The following is a 24,139-nucleotide window of genomic DNA, read 5'->3' on the forward strand; positions in this document are numbered from 1 at the left end:
TTTACGCTTTTTAAATTGCGTTTATTTGTTATGAGAGAGGAAAGCAAATATGGCCTGCCGGGGAAGTAAAATTATGATAATAATAATAATAATAATAAAAAGATTCAGAACTGCAGGGAATTGATTTTGCAGTATTATTTACATTTCTGATCGCAGGTCTCCAAGACAAGACAGAGAGTGAATACACAAACAGAATATTAAATTTGCATTTTCCACTCTGTTTTTGGCTAAGCTATCATCATGGTCTCGTATTATACAAGAAAAGAGCGAATCGATGCCATCAGGATAATTAGCCACAAGTTATATCCTCTAATCTTGGAATATCACATCACGTTCCATCGTTCCAGTGTTGGACCATAGCCCGAGTAACACATTCGAATCACCTGAGTTGTGAATATCATTGACAAAAATACGTCCGGATATCACTTATACACCAAAAAATGTGGAAGTTCATCACGTAAATTAATGTACGTATGAGCTTTTGACCGAAAACAAATAGGTCTACAACATCCTACAAACAGGTGCCTAAAATTGCACATTTTGCGCGTAATTTTTCTGAATGAAATACATCCTTAAGGAAGTCATATAGATACTCTGGTGCTTGTCCGGCGGAGATATTTACAGTCATTTTTACATTATATTGTTAAATAGTATATTTACAAAGAGCCAAAGTAAAACAGGACACGATATAAAAAACAAACTTCATGCCACGATCGGCTCGTCTCATCCTCGTTTGGAGTTTTGAAAGGCACGTCCCGGACCCAATTGTCTACGTTACTGTGCATGGCAGTATACGTTTGTACATAAACTTTCCGTGTCCCTAGATGAGCACTTAAAGCTTGTTGTAGGCTGCTTGTTTCTCCAGAACCTCCAAGTAATCGGGCTCGCATTGGAGGCGTGCCCGGAGCTCCAGGTACTCGCTGCGGTTCTCATTGCCACTTCCGGGTGAACTGCCATACAGAACGGTTTCCCGGATACCGGCCTCGTTTTGCGGGACGTCTACATACTTGCCGAATTCAAAGTCCGACGTGCCCGGTGTCGGTCGCCCCGGATTTTGAAACTTAGCACAGTCGCCTTCCGTGGTTGAGAAGTCTCTTGTGCCTCCGACCGCATAAAAAGCATCCGTCTTGGCCCTGCACGATTCATGGCTATCCAGGCCATAGCCCATACTGGCGATCTGCCTCTGAATAGTTTTATCCAAGAGCTCACGGAAACTGTTGACGCCCTCTGCAGACATCTCCTTGTACTCCGTGGCATGGTCATCCTCACGTGGAACATAGATGGGATTTTTGCACATGGTTCCAATAGGCTGTGGGATGTATTCGTGCATGTGCCTGGTACCGCGGTCCAATAACGCACCGTCGCCTTTTGCTTCGTAGAAGCTGTAGTCGAGAGGAATGGCGGCCAGGTCCCGATTGAGCGTTGGGTCACATTGACCCTGACGAGCAGCTTTACGGCGCCGTAGGATGAAGACAAACAGGCCTGCGGTGGCAAACACAGTAAGAATGAGAACAATGAGCAAGCTCAGGATGAGCACAGATAGAGGCACTGCACTTTTGCGTGACATGATGCCCAGACCACCAAGTGTGTCGTCGTCTGACGTGCTCTCCTTCCTGTCGCTTGACCACGTCGGTGTGTGTTCCAGTGACTGATCTGGGCACAACGCCTCATACAGGATACCTCTGAGGTCTTTGCCTGCAAACCTGACAGGTGCCTCACAAGTAATTTGGCTATAAGCAACACCACTGTGAAGTCCCTCAATCCATTGCTTGAGCACTACAATGTCACAGTCACAGTGCCATGGGTTTTCATGGAGGTCTATTTGCACCACAAGATGAAGATACTCCAGGACTCCAGCCACAGGCAAATGCAGGAAGTAGTTGTTGTGCAGGTCAAGACGCGTTATGGATGTTCCTACAAAGATACCTGCAGGAAGCTCACGGAGCTCATTGTTGTTGATGAAAAGGCGCTGCAAGCTGCCCAGACCACTGAAGGCCCCCGCTTGGATAGTTCTGATGACATTATATTCCAGGTAAAGAGATTGCAGTTTTTTTAGACCAACAAACATCCCTCGTGTCAAAGTCTCCAGAGCATTGGTATTTAAATACAAATGACGTAGATTGCCGAGATTGATGAAAGCGCCTTCCTGAATGACTGCAATACGATTATTGCCTAAATGTAGCATTTCCAAGCCTGGAATATCCTGAAAGTCATGCCTCCAAACCTTAAAAATCGCATTCTCGGAGAGATACAATTTCTTCATCCCAGAAGGCCGTGGTTGCAGGTTGGCTACTTTCTGGATACCCGTCCTCTGGCAATCTACAATGAGCCCCGAGTCCAACGTATGCACGGTACATTTACAGGCAGTCGGACAACTTAATGCGGTGGGCGATTTGGTCTGAAAGTCCACAATGCGTCCAAAATTCGAACCAACATGTGTATAATTGACAAAACCAAAATTCCGAAAGAGTTTATGAGAACGTGATGGGATGCCACCTTTAGAGTTAGGGTGTGGAGTGATGGGATCATGTGAGCCAAGAAAGAAATTTTCTGACAATCCAGTGAACTGGGTGGCACGTGGAACGTAAGGTCGTGGGAATGGATCTTCATTGGTCCTTTCTGGGCAAAATTCAGCAGGAGATAATGTCGATAAGTCTTTTCCATGCAGCCGTAAAGGTGTTTCACAAATGACATGACCAACTAAAACAGAATAGGGCAAACTATCGAGCCAGTACTTCATCGGTAATAGGTCACACGTGCAGTTCCAAGAGTTTTCTTCCAACTGAACCTCGGCGATGTTGTCCAAGTGCTGCAAAACGCCAAGATAAGACAACATTTTCAGACGGTTCCCTCGCAAGTCTAGGTGTCTGAGGGTCACGTTGTGGAAGACACCCCTCGGCAAAACTTGTAGAAGATTGTCGTTTAAAATCAATACTCTCAGCTTTCGCAACCCTACGAATGTTCCAGCTTCAAAAATCCTTAGCAGGTTGTAATCTGCTTGAATATACTCAAGATTGTCCAGGCCTGAAAAGGTGCCATTGTGAAAGACTCGCAGCTTGTTTCCAAACAGGTAGAGACGTCTCAGTGCATCCAGTCCATTTAGTGCACCCGCCTGTATGTTGAGTAAGCCATTGTTGGACAGGTTGAGAGAGAGTGCACCACCATAGCTAATGAAATCATTGAGGTAGAGTTCTTTAATGGAGTTTCCATGCAAGTGGAGTTTGTAGATGAGAATGTTGCTGGGGGGCTGGAGTTGTGAGATGCTCGTGATGCCCCGGTTGTCGCAGTGAATGTGGAGAATGTAGTCTTTTTCCTCACAGCCGCAGGGGTGCGGGCAGTCGTCATCGGCCCCCAGTCTTGGAAGGGAGAAACTCGCCCACGCTCCAGCGGAGGCAAGCAACACCACTCCCAAGTGGCACAACCCTGCGGGCGCCCCCATCCTTCAAGGAGCACCGCTCAGCAGTCCTGCACAACGCAGCATCTGTGCAGGGGCCCAAAGCGAGTCAGAAATGTATCCTGCAAGCACGCAATTCAAGCAAAGAACATCAATGCGTGGCACATGTGCACCTCTACAACTTGTATGTCCCATTCAGATTCACGTGCCCTACTTTTGCTCTTGGCGAGGGCACAATCAGACACTGTTTCTTTTCTTTTCTGGGGAGGAAGTGACCACTTCCATATCTACAATGTGATGTGCTGAGGCTGACACTAGCATAAATACATTCTGGTAACAAGAAGTAAAATCCCGCACATATGGGAGGTGAGACATGTCATAGAGTTAATAGCTTTTCAACTCACAAATTAGCTTTAACACCTTTAACAAAACCTGATAGTCCTCAAATACAATGTGTGTGTGTGTGTGTGTGTGTGTGTGTGTGTGTGTGTGTGTGTGTGTGTGTGTGTGTGTGTGTGTGTGTTTGTGTGTGTGTGTGTGTGTGTGCATATGAGGACACACATACACACACAGACGCACACATGGTAAAATGCAATGTCCTGTCAGTGGAGGCCACAGTTGGACAAAACAAGCAAGCCAATGAATAAACAGGAAATGAGAACACAGAGGAGAGAACTGCAAACATCAACGAAAGAATCCATGTGTGGAACAGCGCACACTATGGATGGTGAAAGCCTTTCACATGCATCCCAGATCCCTCAGGTTTTGCACTCAGTTATTTGTTACCATTTTTAGCATGCATGCTAAAATAACCCGGGATCTGGGAGGATATCATGAACACGGCTCGACCCTATTTTTGTGATTTTAACGAATTTTATCACGAGCTGTCATAACCATTCACGCTATATTCCAGGTTATGCTGGTCTGCGGCTCTACACTTTCACTTCCCACGGACACGACGCCATTGCAGTCACAAATACCTTTTGCATGATTTGCGCCAGATATAGACATTGAGCATGATGCCATTTCCATTTTTATACCAAGTGCCTTTGAGGGATTGTTCCGGATAAATGGAACCTTTTCTTTTAGGAAGACTGTCGGTGCCAAAGCACAAATAAAAACAATGCATTTGAGATTTCCTTCCTTTCCTTCTCCATGCGTTGAATACATTTTGCAATTTAAACTAATAATTTAATTTTTGCACAATAAACGGGGCTTTAAATGAATGTGCATTCCAAAGGTAAAGGTCGAGTTTTTGTGTCCACTGGAGTGGGCAAGACCCTCGGGTTATTACATCCGCCATGAAGACGACGCTTTCAACAACACTGGCACTTGCGAAAACACAAGTATAAGCTATTTATCAAGTGTAAGTATAGGCTACACAAGTATAAGCTATTTAATATTTTCCTGTCTTTATGTCACTGCAAGTCAGTTTTAATCGGGTTACACTCATTACCAACGCAAATCCGTGTGGTACACAGCAGTGGGCAGGCGCACACTGCTCATCCCATTGGTATTTGAGGGAAAGGACAAAAGGAGCTCCAAGAGTCTCCACTGCGACGTTCCCACGCTAGCCATTCAATGGCTCAAGAGCACCACCAAGCCAAGAGGTCCGCTCGTACGTGAACAAAGTGTTAAGTGAAAACTTTCTTTTGGCGTTATTATTTTAGATCTCAGCACAGCCCATTAGGCAGAGGATGAAGACCATGACTTGGGAGTTCGAATTAGGTTTTATCCTCGCATTTCCTTCACAGCCCCACAGTTGGAAAATTGTCTGCAATGCCAGCATCCAGAAGAAATAACTATTCCAGATTACATTTCATTCTTCCATCGGCTATCAATTTGCCGCTCCAACAGCAGTCCCATGTAAAAGGCTCGATAAATTCATCAAGTTTCACAGTATGGGGAGCGTTTTGCACTGGAAGAAATGCAATCGATGGTCGTGCAAGATCGGTAAGCCCACTGCAGACACAACGAGCGTTGGCACTGAATAATCCCTATTTCTGCTCGAGATGTGTGGTAATGGAGAGAAATTGGCCACCTGGGCTTGCTTTTGGGAGAGGAAGCTTTAAATACATATGTCATTGTACACACACCTCATTCTCCTGATATATATATATATATATATATATATATGTATATATATATGTAATATATATATATATATGTATATATATATATATATATATATATGTATATATATATATATATGTATATATATATATATATATATATATGTATATGTATATATATATATATATGTATATATATATATATGTATATGTATATATATGTATATGTATATGTATATATATGTATATGTATATATATATATATGTATATATATATGTATATATATATATATCAGTCACTATGCGACCTTCATATCATCAGTGGAGAACCGTCAGCAAGGTGTCCCATACAGCTGCTGCTGCACCTTGCTGGGAGCGATACGCACCGCCTGCCACGCGGTGACGTTATCTCTGGGTTGCGGTTGGGAGTTACTAATAATGGTATCTGTAATCTGGTTCTCCAACCTAATGAGCGGACAACATGACGTCATCGCCATGCACGTCCGCCTTGCCTGCAAAGTTCCAGAGGAACCATCTAGCAGTGCGTCATTACGGATTATAAATACAGATACTGTCACAAGTGCATGCAAAACTCACAGTTACCGACCTGGTTTCGCCCTTGTTGGGGCTTCATCAGGGCAACGCAGTGAGGCTTTCCATACACTTGTAACTCTGTGACCCTTTCGGTTATATATATATATATATATATATATATATATATATATATATATACATATATATATATATATATATATATATATATTTATATACATATATATATATATATATATATATATATATATATATATATATATATATATATATATATATATTATATGTATCATTTAAGAAACAGGAAGTAAATTCCTGCATGGGGCTAGTGTGAAAAAATTCTGACTCAACCTGGGACTTCAACCCAGGAACCTCATCACTTAAGTGGTGACAGCCCACTGAGCTATTGAGTCTCCGGGATATCCTCGGAGATTTCTCTCACTAACACTGCGAGCTTTAGTTATTATGTATATATATATATATATATATATATATATATATATATATATATATATATATATACATACATATATAATATATATATATATATATATATATATATACATATATAATATATATATATATATATATTGTTACGGATCTCAGAGACGGCACTCCCCTTAGCGAGGGGGGGGGGTGGGGTTAATCCCCTTGGCCTGTTAAGCCGACCATCTCTGGTCCTGGTACTTGTAACGCTCTTTTGCGAGGGGTGGGATTGATCAGGGTTATTGGTCAAGGTGTTCTCCCGAATACCTTCACCAATCCCTCCGCAAAACAGGGAGACAAGTACCGCTCGAACCGCGGACAAGATGGTATTTGCCGAGTGGTTTAGCAATCCGGGGTCCGAGCCGTTATCAACTGACTAAACCCGATTCCGAGCGTTGGCCAAATCGTGCCACAGGTACTCAATCGAAAGAAGGGACTAAAGTGATCGGATGAGAAAGAAGAAACCAAAGGTAAGAAATAACAGACATTTATTAATTATGTACAGAAAACCAAAGGAAGAGAAACAAAAGTAATATACAGGACGAAGAAGAAGAAGATACACAGGGCATGCCTTAAAACAGTCTTATATTATGACCCCAGACAAACATACACACTCACACGGGGATTGCAGCTGGTAGGGTGGAAGGTCCAGGTGGATGGTCCAGGCGATGGGGTCCAGGCTCCGGTCCCGCGGGCGAAAACCCGGCAGGCAGCTTCGCGCGTATCGTTCAACTGCGAGTGGACCTTACCTATAGCGGGGGGACTGGGATGCCCCGTACGTAATAAATGAATGGCTTTGCCAAACGCACCCTCTCCAAGGTTCTCTTATAACGCCTTTGCAGTGAGCGCCGCCGTGGAGTTCTTTCACCACTGCCGTGTGTACGCGAGTCCTGTTCAAAGGCGCCACCGTATGGTTCTTGTGCCAGAGACGTCCACCGCGCAGTTCTTCCAAAAGGAGCCCGTCGAAAGAAGGCCGTCCAAGGGCTCTTTGCGCGCTCTTTTTTAACGCCAGCCAAGATCACTACGCGCTCCTCCGAAACCACGCCCGCCACCGAGCTCCTCTCAGCCCTGGTTGGCTCGCCGAAAGGGCCATGCCTCGGTCTCGGCGCTCCGCCCCCCTTCTTCTCCGGCTTGACCACTTGCGTAATGGCAGCGAACGCTGCTGGCAATGAAGTACCACAATTTGGAGATGGAGAGCAAAATGGACGGAATGGGGCCTATCTTATTTGATTAATGCAACGCAGATTCAACTATTGGGAACAGATCCTTAACTGAAACACATAATAATGAGATAACTACGAAGAGGTCCTATGGTTCGCTACGTGTTGTTCATGGACTAACTAGGGTGCGATTTTTAACCAGCCAATTGAGGGGGATATTTACAGGGGAAACATTTATAAGGGATACATTTCCTAAAATTTACTAGTGAAGGTTCTAAAAACCGTAAACCGTTCTAAAAACCATAGTTTGTCACCCTCCGTATATATATATATATATACAATATATATATATATATATATATATATATATATATATAACTGTAAGAAATAGTAGAAACTCCAAAGTACGAGCAGGGCGTCTCATTTGTATTGAATAAATAATCGTTAGATTAAATAAGACGCGGACGTAGCTTCAGGACGTCGATCTTTAATTGTCGACAAGCTTTCGACCAACAAAGGTATATATATATATTGTGTATATATATATATATATATATATATATATATACATATATATATATATATATATATATATATACATACATACATACATACATATTGTAACGAATTTGAGAAAGTGTAAAGGATGTGAGAATTATGGTTTTGTTGTATGGAAATGTCACCCTCCGTAATGTAGAGAAAGGTCGAAGCTCGTCCTCTTAGTTAATTCCATAAACCTACATGCAGGGCACCATATATCCTTTTAAATAGTTAGTCCCTTATTCTATGTAGTTTAAGACTGTGTTTCCCAATAGTTTGACTCTTCATTGCACCGAATTAAATAAGAGTAGGTCCCATCTGCAAAGTGTCAGGTTTGGATGGTTTTCGCCGCAAATGGACTCCATTGAGCACGCGGTCGGTTGGAAGAAGAAAGGCGGGTCTCCACCTCGTCATAGAGGGGAGGAGTGAGTCGGCCCCGCTCATCCAACCCAGAACGAGGGGTTTGGCTTGAGAGGGCGGAAAGAGAACGCTTGGGGGAGGTTCGCAAAGGTTCAAGGGTGGGGCTTATATAACCCGCGGGAGACGCCAACACAAGAGAGATGCACTGGAGATGAGCAGGTGTGTCCAAGCCGCCGTGATACTTGCCGCGCTGCAGGAAATATGGACCGAGGCAACGTAAGGAGCGCGCGAAGCAGCAGTGCGGAGAAAGGAACTTCGCCCGCGCAGTTTGGGACCGCGGGAGTTCGTACGACCGCGGCTCAGCTTCTTTTGACGGCGGTGCCTTCTGGCCCGACAGTGCCCAGTCCCCGCTGAACCTTCCTTGCCTCTCAAAGCCATCCATCTCCAAGCCATTCATTCCTGCCTGCATTTCCCCGTGTAAGTGTGAATGTTCGTCAGTCTTCCAGGTTGTCCTGGGGTTTATTAATTAAGCTTGTACAGGTAAGCTAATGATTTCACTGTGTCTCCTGCTCCTTCCATTTCCCTGTATATAACCTTGACTGCTCTCTTTGCTTTGGCTTGTGTAAATAATTAATAAATCCTGTTATTCCTCTGTACTTCTTCTTCTTCTTCATTCTCGTTCGGTCGCTTTAGTGGTTTCAATATTGAGTGTACGTGGCGCGATTCGGCCAACGTTCAGGATCGGGTTTAGTGAAGGATAATGACTCGAACTTCGGGTTGCTAAAAACCGCTCGGCAACTAGACCATCCAAACCAGGGTTCGAGCGGTACTTGTCTCCCTAGTCTGCGGAGGGATGGATAAAGGTATTCAGGATAAACCCTGGACCCATAACCCTGATCCGTTCCATCCCACGGGATAGCGTTACAAGTGCCAGGAGCAGAGACGGTCAGCTTAACAAGACAAGGGACTAACCACCCCTTGCTAAGAGGGAAGAGCCGTACTCCGTATCTGTAACTCCGTATCCGTAATTCCAATGAACTTTTGGTTCTAAGACATCTTGAAAAGTAAGTTCACCCCCACAAAAAAAATATTCCATATTAAATGCCAAGTCTGTATATACATATATATATATATATATATATATATATATATATATATATATATATATATATATATATATATATATATATATATATATATATTGTGTATATATATATATATATATTGTGTATATATATATATATATATATATATATATATATATATATATATATATATATATATATACACACATATATACATACATATATAACTACATCGCCAAAAGTATGTGGAACCCAAACATCACACCTGTATGTGCTCGTCGAATATCTCATTCCAAAATCATGGGCATTGATATGGAGTTGGTATGTCAGCCTGCACTCTTCTGGGAAGGTTTTCCATTGGATGTTGGAACATTGCTTTGGGGATTTGCTTCCATTTAGCCACAAGAGCATTCGTGCGATCGGGCAATGATGTTGGGCGATTAGGCCTGGCTCGCAATCGGCATTCCAATTCATCCCAAAGGTGTTCGATGAGGTTGAGGTCAGGGCTCTGTGCAGGCCAGTCAGGTTCTTCCACACCGATCTCGACAAACCATTTCTGTATGGACTTCACTTTGTACAAGAGGGCATTATCATGCTGAAACAGGAAAGGGCCTTCCCCAAACTGTTGCCACAAAGTTGGAAGCACACAATAATCTAGAATGTCATTGTATGCTGTGGCATTAAGATTTCCCATCACTGGAACTGAGGGGCCGAGCCCGAACTATGAAAAACAGCCCCAGGCCATTATTCCTTCTCCACCAAACTTTACAGTTGGCACCATGCATTCAGTCAGGTAGCGTTCTCCTGGCATCCGCCAAACCAAGTTTCGTCCGCCGGACTGCCAGATGCTGAAGCATGATTCATCGTGATTCATCACATCACATCAGTTACCACTGCTCCAGAGTCCAATGGCGACAAGCTTTACACCACCCTAGCTGACGCTTGGCATTGTGCATGGTGATCTTAGGCTTAGGTGCGGCTGCTCGGCCATGGAAACCCATTTCATGAAGCTCCTGATGAACAGTTTTTGTGCTGACGTTGCTTACAGAGGCAGTTTGGAACTCGGTAGTGAGTGTTGCAACCGAGGACAGAAGATTTTTACATGCTTCGGCACTCGAAGGTCCCATTATGTGAGCTTGTGTGGCCTACCACTTCGCAGTTAAGCTGTTCTTGCTCCTCTACGTTTCCACTTCACAATAACAGCACTTACATTTACAGGCAGCTGTAGTAGGGCAGAAATTTGGTGAATTGACTTGTTGAAAGGTGGCATCCTATGACGCTGCTTCCAGTTTGAAAGTAACTGAGGTCTTCAGTACGGCCCATTCTACTGCCAATGTTTGTCTATGGAGATTGCACCGCTGTGTGCTTGACTATATATAACCTGTCAGCAATGAGTGTTGCTCAAATAGACGAATGCACTCATTCAAAGTGGTGTCCGCATACTTTTGGCCATGTAATATATATATATATATATATATATATATATATATATATATATATATATATATATATATATATATATATATATACAGTCAAGTAAAAAAGTAAGTACACCCTATGTAAAATTTTGACTTTTTCAACATATTTCAACAATCAGCTATTTGATCTTCATTTCAACAATATTGACAGATAAAGGTGATACAATATAACAAATATCATGAAGCATTTACATTTTGTAGTCCATTGTACAATTTAAATAAACATAAATGCAAATTTCGCATGTGGAAAAATTAAGTGCACCCTTGCCTCTAATAGGTGGTATTGCCCCCTTTGGCAGAAACAACCTCAGGTAGGCGTTTCTTATAACTGTCTACCAGTCTCTGACATCGACTGGGAGAAATGTTTGCCCACTCCTCCATGCAGAATTCTTTCAGCTGTGCGATGTTTGAGGGGTTTCTTGCATGCACAGGTCGTTTCAAATCCCCCCACAACATCTCAATGGGAATTAGATCCGGGCTTTGACTTGGCCATTCCAGAACCTTCCATTTCTTTCTTTTCAGCCATTCCTTGGTGGATTTACTGGTATGTTTGGGTCATTGTCATGTTGCAAGGTCCACCTTCAGTTGAGCTTCAACTTTCCGACAGATGGCCTCACATTATCCTCAAGCACCCTCTGGTACAATGAAGAATTCATAGTGGATTCTTTGATGGTGAGCTGCCCAGGCCCTCATGCAGCAAAGCTGCCCCAAACCATAATATTTCCACCACCATGCTTTACAGTTGGGATCAGGTTCTTGTGGTCAAATGCTGTCTTTGGTTTTCGCCAAACATGTCTTCTGCTACTGTGGCCAAATAGCTCTACCTTTGACTCATCTGTCCAGAGCACATTGTTCCAGAAGTGCTGGTCTTTGCCTAGGTGCTCATTGGCAAACTGTAGTCTTGCCCTGATGTCCTTTCTGGACAGCAAAGGTTCGCTCCTGGCACACCTCCCATGTAGATCAAATTTGTGCAACCTCTTTCTCATGGTAGACTTGTGCACTTTGACATCAACAGTGGCAAGAGCTACCTGTAGGTCTGGTGATGACATTGTGTGGTTCTTAGAGACTTCTTTCAGCATCTTGCGGTCTGCTCTCGACTGAACTTGCTGGGGCGGCCTGGCCTGAACAAGTTGGCAGTTGTTTGGAATCTTCTCCACTTGTAGAAGATCTTCCGGACAGTCGAATGATTGATTTCAAATTTTTTAGAGATCTTTTAAAATCCCTTCCCAGACTCGTAGGCATCTATAACCTTCCTTCTGAAGGCCTCGGAGAGCTCTTTTGAGCTTGGCATGGTGACGCCGCACACTTGAACAAAAAAGAGCAAACTAAACTAAATGTCTGAGGTTTAAATAAGACAGGTTCCTCCAAGATCCTCTCTAACGATGTTCTAATCATTTGCACCTGAGCTGGTGCACCTGATTCTAATTTTAGGTATTTGAAGTAGTGATAAATGTAGGGGTGTACTTACTTTTTCCACATGCGAAATTTGCATTTATGTTTATTTAAATTATACAATGGACTACAAAATGTAAATGTTTCATGATATTTGTTATATTATATCACCTTTATCTATCAATATTGTTGAAATGAAGATCAAATATCTGTATGTTGAAATATGTTTTAAAAAGTCAAAACTTTACATGGGGTGTACTTACTTTTTCATGTGACTGTATATGTATATATATATATATATATATATATATATATATATATATATATATATATATATATATATATATATATGTATATATTCAAACTGTATATGTATATATTTCCGGAAAGCCCTTTTAGAGTGTTGGTTGTACCAAAGCAGTTTCTTGACAAGGATTATACTGGCTGGTTTGGCATTTCCTTCCCAGCAGTAGTTGGAGGAGGAATTTGTAATTTGTACACGGTGCCAGCGATAACTCTCTGACTCTTCAGATCGACACTGTGGATCGACACTTTAACATCCACATACTCATTCGGGCAGACCGGACACCCAGTTTAACGTACCCACCATACCCAGTCTCTGTACCCACCATACCCAGTCGTACCCAGCTGCTCCTGGACTCTGCGTCCTTTCCTCCTGACAAGGTGGAAAAGTTTCTGTCAACCCTCGACTCTGATTCTGCAACTAGACCTGACGGCATCAGCCCACAGGTCCTAAAATCCTGTTCTTCCGCTCTTTCACTCCCTCTCTCTGTTCTCTTTACCCTCTCTTTTGCTCAAGGTCAACTGCCATCTGCTTGGAAATCAGCCAACATCACCGCTTTGCACATAAAAGGTGCAAAAACATATCCTAGCAACTACAGACCAATCAGCCTTCTCCCAATTATCAGCAAAGTCATGGAATCCATCATTGCTTCAGATATGAAATCTTTCCTCTTCTCCAATGGCTTGATCTCTGATCATCAATTTGGTTTCAGACCAGGTCACTCTACTCTGGACATGCTGCTTCTGCTGTCTCAACAATGGATGGAGGTCCTCAATGCCAAACAGGAAATTAGAGCTGTCTCCCTCGACATATCACGTGCCTTCGATACGGTCTGGCACCCCGCTCTGCTCACCAAACTCTCCTCCTTTGGTATCCATGGAAATCTCCACGCATGGCTGGCGGACTTCCTCTCTAGTCGTAGTCAACGTGTGGCCCTGAATGGGTTTCTCTCATCTCCTCTTCCTGTTCAGGCTGGAGTTCCCCAAGGCAGTGTTCTGGGCCCTGTGCTTTTTCTGGTCTTCATCAATGATCTCTCTGACTCTCTTGAAAATCCTCTCTATTCTTTGCTGATGACTCCACTCTCTGCCGCTCCATTCCTCATCCCTCAGATCGGCAGTCCGCAGCCTCCTCACTCTCTGCAGACCTGGACAAAATCACAGACTGGGCAAACAAGTGGAACATGTCTTTCAATCCTGACAAATCTCACACTCTTACGATATCTCTCCGAAAAGACCGACTGGACAACCCTCCCCTCTACTTTCTGAATAATCCTCTCCAAGAAGTTCTGTCACTCAAGCTTTTGGGTCTCACTATCTGCCATGATCTTTCCTGGGAAAACCACATTTCCAAGCTGGCCTCCAAAGTCAGTCGCCGACTGGGCATCCTCCGTCGTGCGAAGTCCTTCCTTGGCACACCTGAGCTCCTCACCACATAAAAGGCTTTCATCCACAGCTCAATGGAGTACTGCTCTCCCCTCTGGGCTGGTGCTCCTGCCTCGCACCTAGCTCGTCTTCACGCTGTTGAAACCAAAGCGTTCAGAATCATTGGAATCTCCCGCGATGACGCTATCTCCGAGGGCCTTTCACTTAATCACCGCAGGCAGGTTGGTGGTCTTTCCGTCTTCTACCGACTCCTCTCCTGCCTTGCTCCCCCAGCTCTCTCTGGGCTCTGTCCCCCAAATATTCCTGCAGGTCGCACAAGATCTGCCTGCAACCCTCTTATGGTTAAACTGCCAAAATCAAGACTCTCTGCTCACCTTCACTCCTTCAATCCTCTTTTCTCCTGCCTCTGGAACAAACTCCCTCACTCTCTTCAATCCCACTCCTCCCTCCAGGTCTTTAAAACGGCTGTTCACCACCATCTCTTGTCTTCCCCAATCCAAAACCTTGATCTTTTCTACCCCTGCTAATTTCACCCCAAATCCACTTTTTTGAGGTGACTTTTGACCTCTTTCCTGGAAGTCCTTGGTGTCCTTGCGTTTTATACCTATCCTGCCTCCCGCCAGGCCCTCTCCCTCCAAAAACATCTCCCGATGTCCCTGCTCTCAAATGTTGTGTTTGTGTGCTTCCTCCCCTTCTCTCCCCATCTTGTCGACCGCTCCCCTTTTTATATACTTTGTTTGCTTGTTTGTTTGATTTGTTTGTTTGATAAATGTTAGCTCTTTCACGAGCCTTGACTCTATACAAAAAAAAAAAAAAAAAAAAAAAACGTGCATCCGAGGGATGGCACACACGTTGATGAATCCCTGCACACACGTCCCTGCAGGTGAAAGATCAGGACCACAGCTTTTATACCTGGGTTGGGTTTTAAAATGTGGCTAGACGGCTGAGAGATGAGTGTGTGTACATCAAGGCCATCCTGCCAGCACATATACAATATATATATACGTATATATATGTTGGAACCCATCTGTGGATCGGTCCCATCGGCCGATGGGTCTGCGCCATCTGCGGATGTGTTGTTCACCTTGAAGGAATGTGTATGCATCAATGGTGGATGAGTATGTTTATTTGAACCTAAAAATAAGCAATTGATGTCATAAATGTTTATAAAGCAGTCCGTGACATGTGGTTTGTCGATAACCGTTTGTCGATAAGATAAAGATAAGATAATATTTTTAGGTTCAAATAAACATACTCATCCACCATTGATGCATACACATTCCTTCAAGGTGAACAACACATCCGCAGATGGCGCAGACCCATCGGCCGATGGGTCTGCATTGTCATTTCTCGTGCATCCACAGATGGGTCAGACCCATCGGCCGATGGGACCGATCCACAGATGGGTTCCAACATATATACTAGCAGAAGTACCCGGCATTGCCGGGTGGGGGAGGGGAGGGGCTAGGGGAGGGGAGGGGAACGGGCGGAGGGGAGGAGAGGGGGGGGAGATGAGGGGGGGAGGGGGAGGGGGGAGGGGAGGAGAGGGGGGGAGGGGGAGGGATGGGAGGGGGAGAGGGGGGAGAGGGGGCGGGGGAAGGGAGAAGGGGAGGGGGTAGGGTGGAGGGGGAAGGGAGGGGGAGGGGAGGACGGAGGGGGAGGGGAGGATGGAGGGGGGAGGGGGAAGGGCGAGGGAAGGGGAGGGCTAGTCAACAATGACGTTGCAGTTGTCATGGTCGGAGAGCAGCACAACAATCGCGACATCGTCCTGCATCTTTGCAACAGCACGAAGCGGATTTTGGAGACTCACCGATCCTGTGACGCCCTCCAGTACCGGCGTTGCCGGGCGGGGAAGGGAGACCCGTACATTACACACATTACAACATTACACACACACAAACTGTTTTATGTTCAATGGTCTGGCGGCGGGAATGGAACATCACGTGATCGCTCTGAGCGAATCAGCACGCTGCTCTGCCACCAGGTAAGATTCCGTGTATAATATTCCTCGCTGAAATGCGCTGAGGTAAATATGAATAAAAAATATGGATCTCGTCAAATATTTTTATGTAGGCCATGTCCTTCCCAGGCTCAATGGCCATGTCTATGCCAAATATCAAGTACGTGAGCCTCTCCGTTTAGGAGTCTATCGGTAACATTACACACACACAAACTGTGTTTTATATATATATATATATATATACACATACAAAATACACACACAGTTGATACATTTCTATTTGGACACAGGTATCTTGGAGGAATGCAAGCAGTGTGACCGACATAGAAAAAAAAGAAAAAGCAACCACAATCCATTCTGGATTCGATGACAAACACTGTGGAACAAACGCATCACATTATCATTGAAGTTAGATTGTTCGATTTCTGAAAAGTAAAATGGTATTATTGGGAGGAAACCTTCCAAAATATTTGGAACTTGGGTGTTGCTGCTTCCACTCTTTTGGACCAAAATGTGAGCACTCTCATTTCATTTACTCCACAGGGTACAGATGTTGAGGACAGTTTCACTTGCAAGTCGTTCCATGAGCTCACGGTTTGCCTCAAGCTGTGCACTTCGCTGAACATGCTGACGAAATGCCTAGATTAGGTGTTTACGTCACGGATCTTGTCCGAACCCAGTGGAAACGTTCCCATTACGAAGGCAGAACATTCCAATCGATCATCACAATATGGCCGACCACCCGATCAAATAGGAAGCAATGTCACGTGGCGTCGCTTTCACTCCACGGGATGAAACGGTCGTTCGTCGTTCATGCGATTGAATATCAAGGGGATAAGCTTCAGATACAAGGCAACACCTCCACCTGTTTTCGGTTTGATTCCTGCGCCCAATACAGGTCCAGGTCGCATACATTTTGCTGAGCATGCAGCATGTGTCTGGTGGGTTTGGAAATACCGCATGTGCGTAACATCCCGCTACGATGGGTACCAAGACAGTGGGTTTCAGTGTGTACTGAACAGGGATGCCAAATGTGCCCCGAGTCCCCAACGGTGGTGACGCCTCCATCCTCGAATATGAGAAGGCGGTCTGTTCTGTCTGTGGACAATGATTCATGAAGCAAGTTCTTTTAACCCGTGCTGAGGAGGCGTCGGACCTACTTTTAGGACGTGTCGGTCCCCTTCAAATCCCGGCTTGACGTGTATCGCAGCGACTGTCACGCCAGGGAATCTGGAGAGACAGAGAGGACGCGCGAACCCATGGGACGCGTCGATCACTCCATAGGAAGCGATCTTCCTCGCAGCTCTTTACACCACAAAATGGTGGATTCAGTATCGGGGAGTAAGCTGTCTCTGCGGCCCACACACCGGGTTCGCTTCGGACGACCATTTTGGTGAAAAAGGATGGGTTTAGGAGCCTTGTGAAAAATTGCGTGCCACACTGGTCAAGTCACATGATGATCATCAAGAGACGATCACCGTTAAAACTCCGGTGGCAGGGATGTATGCACTCGACAAAGCACTGGGTCGACTTTGAAACAAAATCGCTAATCTGGACTTTAATTTGGACTTTGACAACTTCAATTAACGGGTCTCAAAAACCCCGCCACAATAACCTGCATCTGTAGAGGGCGTATAATGTATGATTACTAAGCCTTCCGACAAGTTGGTTAACGCGAACGACTGCTTGTGACACGTTTTACACCTGAAGTTGTATAGGAGGCGAGGACGCGGACACTTTGGACTTTAGGGCGACCTGTCAGGGTTCTCTAATGTCTAATGGATTTGAGAAAGGGGTGATGCTCCCATCCGTTACCGTCCGATGCTCTCGCCTGAAACGGTAGGCCTACGTCTTGATGCTGAGGTCCCAGGTTGCCGTCGAATGCCATATCAATTCCATCCCTCGTCTACTGATGTCCTTGTAATTTGCGCCCTTTACATCTTTAGCCGATAAATTTCACGCAAAAGCTCCTCGGGTCACAGCTGTAAAAATACACTCCAATCTGGTGGTGAAATGTCATCATAATAATCGGATTTGCTTGTTTTATGTTCCGAACTTCATTTGGCCAGACTATATGGTAGGGAAAATATTTGGCCATGTACCTGGACAGAAAGGCCTACACTTGCGAGTTACCAATGGACGTTTGAGATTTACATGATTTGAGATGGGCGACGGCCTACTTAATATGCTGTTATAAACGACGATTTGGTATCCATGCTGGAGCACACCTTCCAGAACACCTCAGGGCGGTTTGCACTTGGACGAGGTACCTTCACGCACCTAACCAGTCTCCCAGGTGAGAAGCCGATACTAAGACCCGCCACGCCCAGCTAACATTCCTGTATTATTTCTTCTAATGTCCCCAATAATCACCTGTGCAGTCGGGGGACGACAGTGGGTTGAGGGTAAAGTTCTGGCCAAGTGTTTTTGTACTTTTCTTTTGTGATAATTCGCCTACTTTTCGCAAAACACACCCTGGGGTGTTTAATGTCGACCAATACCGAGGACAGAGGACCGCATGACGTAACTTCCGGATTTAAGTTCCAACGATGGACGGCAGATACATTGATGCCTCGATCTCCTTGATGTGAAACACCAGGGTCACCATTTATAGCTGGGTCGAGATTCAAAGCCAGATTTATGCAGCTTAAAGGGAAGTGTGCATATCAGCTCAAAGCTATCCTACCAACCCTCAAGATAACAGTATCATTGATCGCACCATTGACAGGTGTGCGTTTGGATTGGAACACAACCTTTAAGGATCAAGTTGGCGGCAGAGGCAGAACAGCTGGATCGTGGCATCTCAGCCGTGAGTGTGGTTTCCATCACTTACAGTGATTGTCATTGTGAGGTTAGGGAGGGAAGAACGAGTGATGAAAAATATCCGAATCTTTCGCAAGGAACAGTGTTAAAATGTTAAATATATATATATCGAGGTCCTCAGCATCATCCCGTTTCGTCCCTTCAACCTCGATACGATCAGCTAAGGTGGGCCAGCAAGGGCACATGCACCTCCACATGCAGCAGCTACACCCGGATTCGTACATACCCCCAGCCAGTGAGAACACAGACTACAACAACAAAACCGCCTCCACTCCCAGAATCCACAGCTCCTCATTCACTCACTCACACACCAAAAAAGAAAAACCAACCAACCACCGACCCTTACAACATGCACCACTCAAACAAAAACACACTTGCAAAACCACACCCACTCCTGCAGCGCACACACACACCTCCATCTCTCTTCCGCGCTCAGTCACCACCCCTTCAGGCTGAAATGAACCACAACCCACAACCTCAACCTACACCATTCGACGGTGTATATATAATTATATATATATATACATATATATATATATATATATATATATATATATATATATATATATATATATATATATATATATATATATATATATATATATATATATATATATATATATCACGAACATAATTATTTTTACACACATACACACACAAACATATATATGTATGTTTTTGTGTGTGTAAAAATAATTATGTTCGTGATATATAGAAATGTTTGATGCTGCTGCAGGAGTCTTTTGGCTAGGATTACACTGAGGGCTATTGCATTGCCAGTTTGGCTAAAGGAAGTTTACAATACCGTATTTGTTTGTGGTACACTTAATGTTCGTGGAAAGGCACTGTGAGCGATGTTGAACGTCTGTCCGTAGACAAATGCTAAGCGATGTAAGACCCGGATTCAAGTCCATCTAAGTGACGGGGTGTTTTATGATGTAATATCCTGCCTGGAGAACACATATCAGAGGTTTATAGTTGCGTTGGACGTTGGACCCAGACCTAGAAAGTTAATCATCGAGTGCCTAAAACGATGTACTATCCTCTTGGACAGGTTGTGGAAATGCATGTACACACACACACACATTCACAAACCCACACACACACACACACACAAACAAACATACTCCCACACATAGACACTCAAACAAACACACACACACACACACAAACACACACACACTCACAAACACACACACACACAAACACACTCAGGCACACAAACACACACACACAAAAACACTCACACAAACACACACACACACACACACTCACACACACACACAGACACAAACACACACACACACACCACACACACAAACACACTCAGGCGCACAAACACACAAACACACACACACACACACACACACACACACACAAAAACACTCTCACACAAACACACACACACACACACACACACACCCTCATCCACACAAACATACTCCCACACATAGACACACACACATACACACTCTCACACAAACACACACACACACTCACAAACACACTCAGGCACACAAACACACACACACACACACACACACACACAAACACACACACACACTCACACACACACACACACACTCAGAAACACACTCACACACAAACACTCCATCCAATTGTTGAAATTTTACATTTGGAGGAAAAGTATAACATGTAGAAAAGTCTGGAGCACCAAGCGAGAGTGATTTTGACAGCGTCATAATGAGAGCACGGCGGACATCGCTTTTGGCACAATACGAATAATGCGCAACGTCCTCTGCTGCATTCCGCAGAACGTTACAAGGCAGGAGGCGCGACACGCCTGGCGAAACCTCGAACAAGGGAAGTCGTATACGGACAAGGAACGGCCCTCGCTTAGGAAAAGGGGCAAGAGGATGACACGTGGAGCCAGAAGGATGAAGGCGGTAACAACGTGGCCACACCGGCGAGACGAACACCTAACAGATTATGCTGCTCTTCCTCGCATTTATAAACGGTACCCGCGCAGTACTCGAGATGTAAATATTTCTCAAGGCGATGGGAATTTATGTCGATGGCGAGAGGGGACCCTCCCGACTCGTCCCATTTGCATTTCGCTCTTTACTGGCCTCCCCGGGATCAGAAACCGCGTTTTGAGCTTCAAACACCCGTCCCAATTCGCACTCCCACCTGTCATTTGTCAGCCCATCGCTCAGGATTGCCAATCGGTGGAATGGCACAAACACCCACACTCGAGGAGCAGATGCGCGTAATTTCACCTCCGTCTGATTTCACGCGTAAACCCGCTTTGACCGATCGAGGCGCCGCGAGCGCAGTTTTTAATATACCTGGCCCCACGTGGCCCTGGCTACCCGCCCGGGTCTGGGGAGCGCGGCGACCCTATTGTGTGATCGCCGCACAAAAGCTCCGTACTTGGCTCGTCTGTGCTACGAATCCTTACAAGTCCGAGCGGACGTGAGCTGCATGCAGACGAGCAGATCGAGATCGGCACGGAGCAAAGAGAAGCGTTTCCCTCCGACGTGCGTTTGTTTAACGGCATTTTGCAAAAGCTTTCACACCGTGGACAAAAAAAAAGAAGGCGACAAATCCGCAGGCACTTACTTGCATAGGAAAGGGAAGCGCATCATCTCAGAGAAACGTCCACGCTCCTGTGTCTGGCTCCACGCACCTTCATTCCGCATGTGCGCTTTTCTCATCGCTCCTTGTTGTTCACCGCTGGACCGATACCTGAACCAATGATCTCCCCCACCCCCCCCCCCCCACCGTTTTTTCTCAAAAGCTAAAATAAACGGACAAAACTTCAGGACTCCCTTGTAGTCGTACTCCAATGTCGCTGCGTCCGTTCCCCCGGCCAGGTGGACACACGGAGGAGCTGCAGACTCGATGCGGCCAAGAGCGCTTGCCGAACAACCCGCAATCTTCAGATGGTGAAGGTGTTTTGTTTAATGCTCTTTTTCTTTTGCCTTTTTCCGAGGATAACGCAGTCTCGAGTCCAACAAATGTCTATTTGGCACAAAGGTGGAATACAATTATTGAACAAAGTGTGGATGAACGGGAATTGCGTCGACTCGCCAGGAGTTCGCGGAGCGCAGAGAGCGCTCCACTCTGCGCTCCGAAGCCCGTCTCCCAGCTCCCCCACCTCTTCCCCATCCACCTCTCTTCGTGCTGGGCGGGACTCGCCGCTGCCCGTCTGCTTCCCGGGACAGTGTCGCTCCAGCTCTGGGGAATAATGGGGGAGAAGGGAATGTGCACACGGTGCGCGATTTGTGAGGATGCGTGGGTGCTCCACATGGACAATTCCCATGTCCGGATATATGAATAAACACTGTGTAAATAATACCCTTGTATGAGCCATTTTTGTAATAACTGTTGGATTAGAGACCAGAACAACCCCCTAACATGGGGAAATGGTCGTTGAATCAGGAGTAGTCATCGTAAATCAATACATTTTACAATTATTTCACCAGAAATTCATCTTCCGTTGCGAGATAATAGCACTTCTTGTGGGATGTTCGAAATCCTTTGCTCAGCAATGCTCACAAAAGGTGCGGTTATTATGATGCGCATAAAATTCGAGTCCAATCTTGAAATCCCATTGGAACCCGCGCGAAGGCCATTTGCCTGCATGGCGATGCATTGGGAGTTGTTAGTTGAGAAAGCGTCCGTCTCATCAAACACTACAGCAGACTCACTTTCAGAAATCGTACACAGAACGCAGTGATGACCGACGGGTGAGCACTGTTGGTGGACTCGTGTTGGAGACGGAAGGAAGCTTTAGTTATGGCGACAAGCCAGGGTCAGAGTTGGACGAGAGATCTTTGCAAGCACCGATGAGTCAGGCAGCTGGAGGGCGCCACTGCTCCGAGAGAAAATTCCTAAAACGTCAACCGGTGTTACTTCCAAATTCCTTCGGACGAGCTGACCATCGACGAGTTCAGGTCACAATTTTGTGCAGTTCGTTTCCATGAGATGGAAAGCACCTCCCTCGTGATGGTCGTATGAGGATTGAGGAGAAAGACGTCCACCTTTGTGAGATGGCTTCACTCAAATTAGGTCGACCTCAGAACGAACATTTCTTTGCTTATGCAAGCGATTAACGAATTATAAGACACGTAAAGGAGCCAAAACAAAGTGCCCAAGAGAATGCGCTTCGAGGAGTGCTTTGTCTGCAGTACAATTAATTAGGCCACGAGCAAGACTCGTTACATCACCCAAACGGCATGAAAACCAGAGATGCTTCGTAATTGTGCTCAACATGTTGGCAAGATCCATCACACTCAAGTTGTCTGCATTAAAAGTTACCATTTTCAACATACAGCAGACACACAACTACATGCAGGAAACTCTCACTATACGAAAGCAAATATGTTGACCTACTTTCTCCTTATTAACAGGTCAGGCGGCTCCTCTTTGTTCAGTCATGTTACTTCCATAAGCCCCTGGATACAAAAATGCCATACAGGATTAATGTGCACTAAATTGCAGGTTGATGGTATTCGGTCAGTACAGATAACAAGGCACGTGTCGAGAGCAGGTGAATCATTGGAGATATATACCTGAACATTTAATGGGCTATCTTTCCAAACAAAGCGGTTCTCGCGTTATAATCCCACGGGATGCTCCTTCAATTCATTCCACGCTAAATGACAGGTTCCCAGAAGCTTTTGAAAGAAAAGAAAAAATATTGAAGAAACTGATGCATTCCATATGCACATGTGGGTGTGCAGCCTCGGTGTGCTGTTCGTAATAAAAGGATTCTGGAGTTTGTTGGGACGACTTTCCATTAAGTCAAAAAAAGGAGATCGATTTTCCAGTTTGTTATCGGAACGATATTTTCAGGGCCTCCAATTCCACTTAAATGCACATGTTTCAGGCAAGTGGACAATGGAAACAAACCTTTCCGTCCACAGAAATCTTGGCCAAAATAAATTCATTCCGTAATATTACTATAGGGAAAAAATAAGTGCTGTATCATTAAAACCCTGTGTCTGATGCAAGGATGTTCTTGCATGGAAATGTTCCTTGGAACATGCCGTCCTACAAAGGACACATCACGCTAACTGTCTCATCCTCTTTTTTTTTTTTGTATACAGACTCGAGGCTCGTGAAAGAGCTAACATTTATCACACAAACAAGTCAAACAGACAAACAAAGTATATAAAAAGGGGA

At 44.9% G+C, this 24,139-nt stretch overlaps 1 protein-coding gene across 2 annotated transcripts; it reads right to left on the reverse strand.

The window, feature by feature from the left end:
• On the reverse strand, nt 1-22,076 carry SLITRK2 (SLIT and NTRK like family member 2). 2 transcript variants are annotated; one of them, XM_078767601.1, is made up of 2 exons: nt 21,572-22,076; nt 1-3,516 (listed from the first exon to the last, which is right to left on the reverse strand). In XM_078767601.1, the coding sequence occupies exon 2, from the start codon at nt 3,437-3,439 to the stop codon at nt 833-835; it is 2,607 nt and encodes an 868-aa protein (XP_078623727.1). In that variant the 5' UTR covers nt 3,440-3,516; nt 21,572-22,076; the 3' UTR covers nt 1-832. The 2 variants fall into 2 exon arrangements, with proteins under 2 accessions (XP_078623727.1, XP_078623728.1); XM_078767602.1 differs by having other exon boundaries at nt 1-3,481; nt 21,572-21,623.
• Between the last annotated feature and the right edge of the window lie 2,063 nt (nt 22,077-24,139).

This window comes from Myxine glutinosa, chromosome 13 (assembly GCF_964187855.1).
Source record: "Myxine glutinosa chromosome 13, kmMyxGlut1.1, whole genome shotgun sequence".
NCBI lineage: Eukaryota > Metazoa > Chordata > Myxini > Myxiniformes > Myxinidae > Myxine > Myxine glutinosa.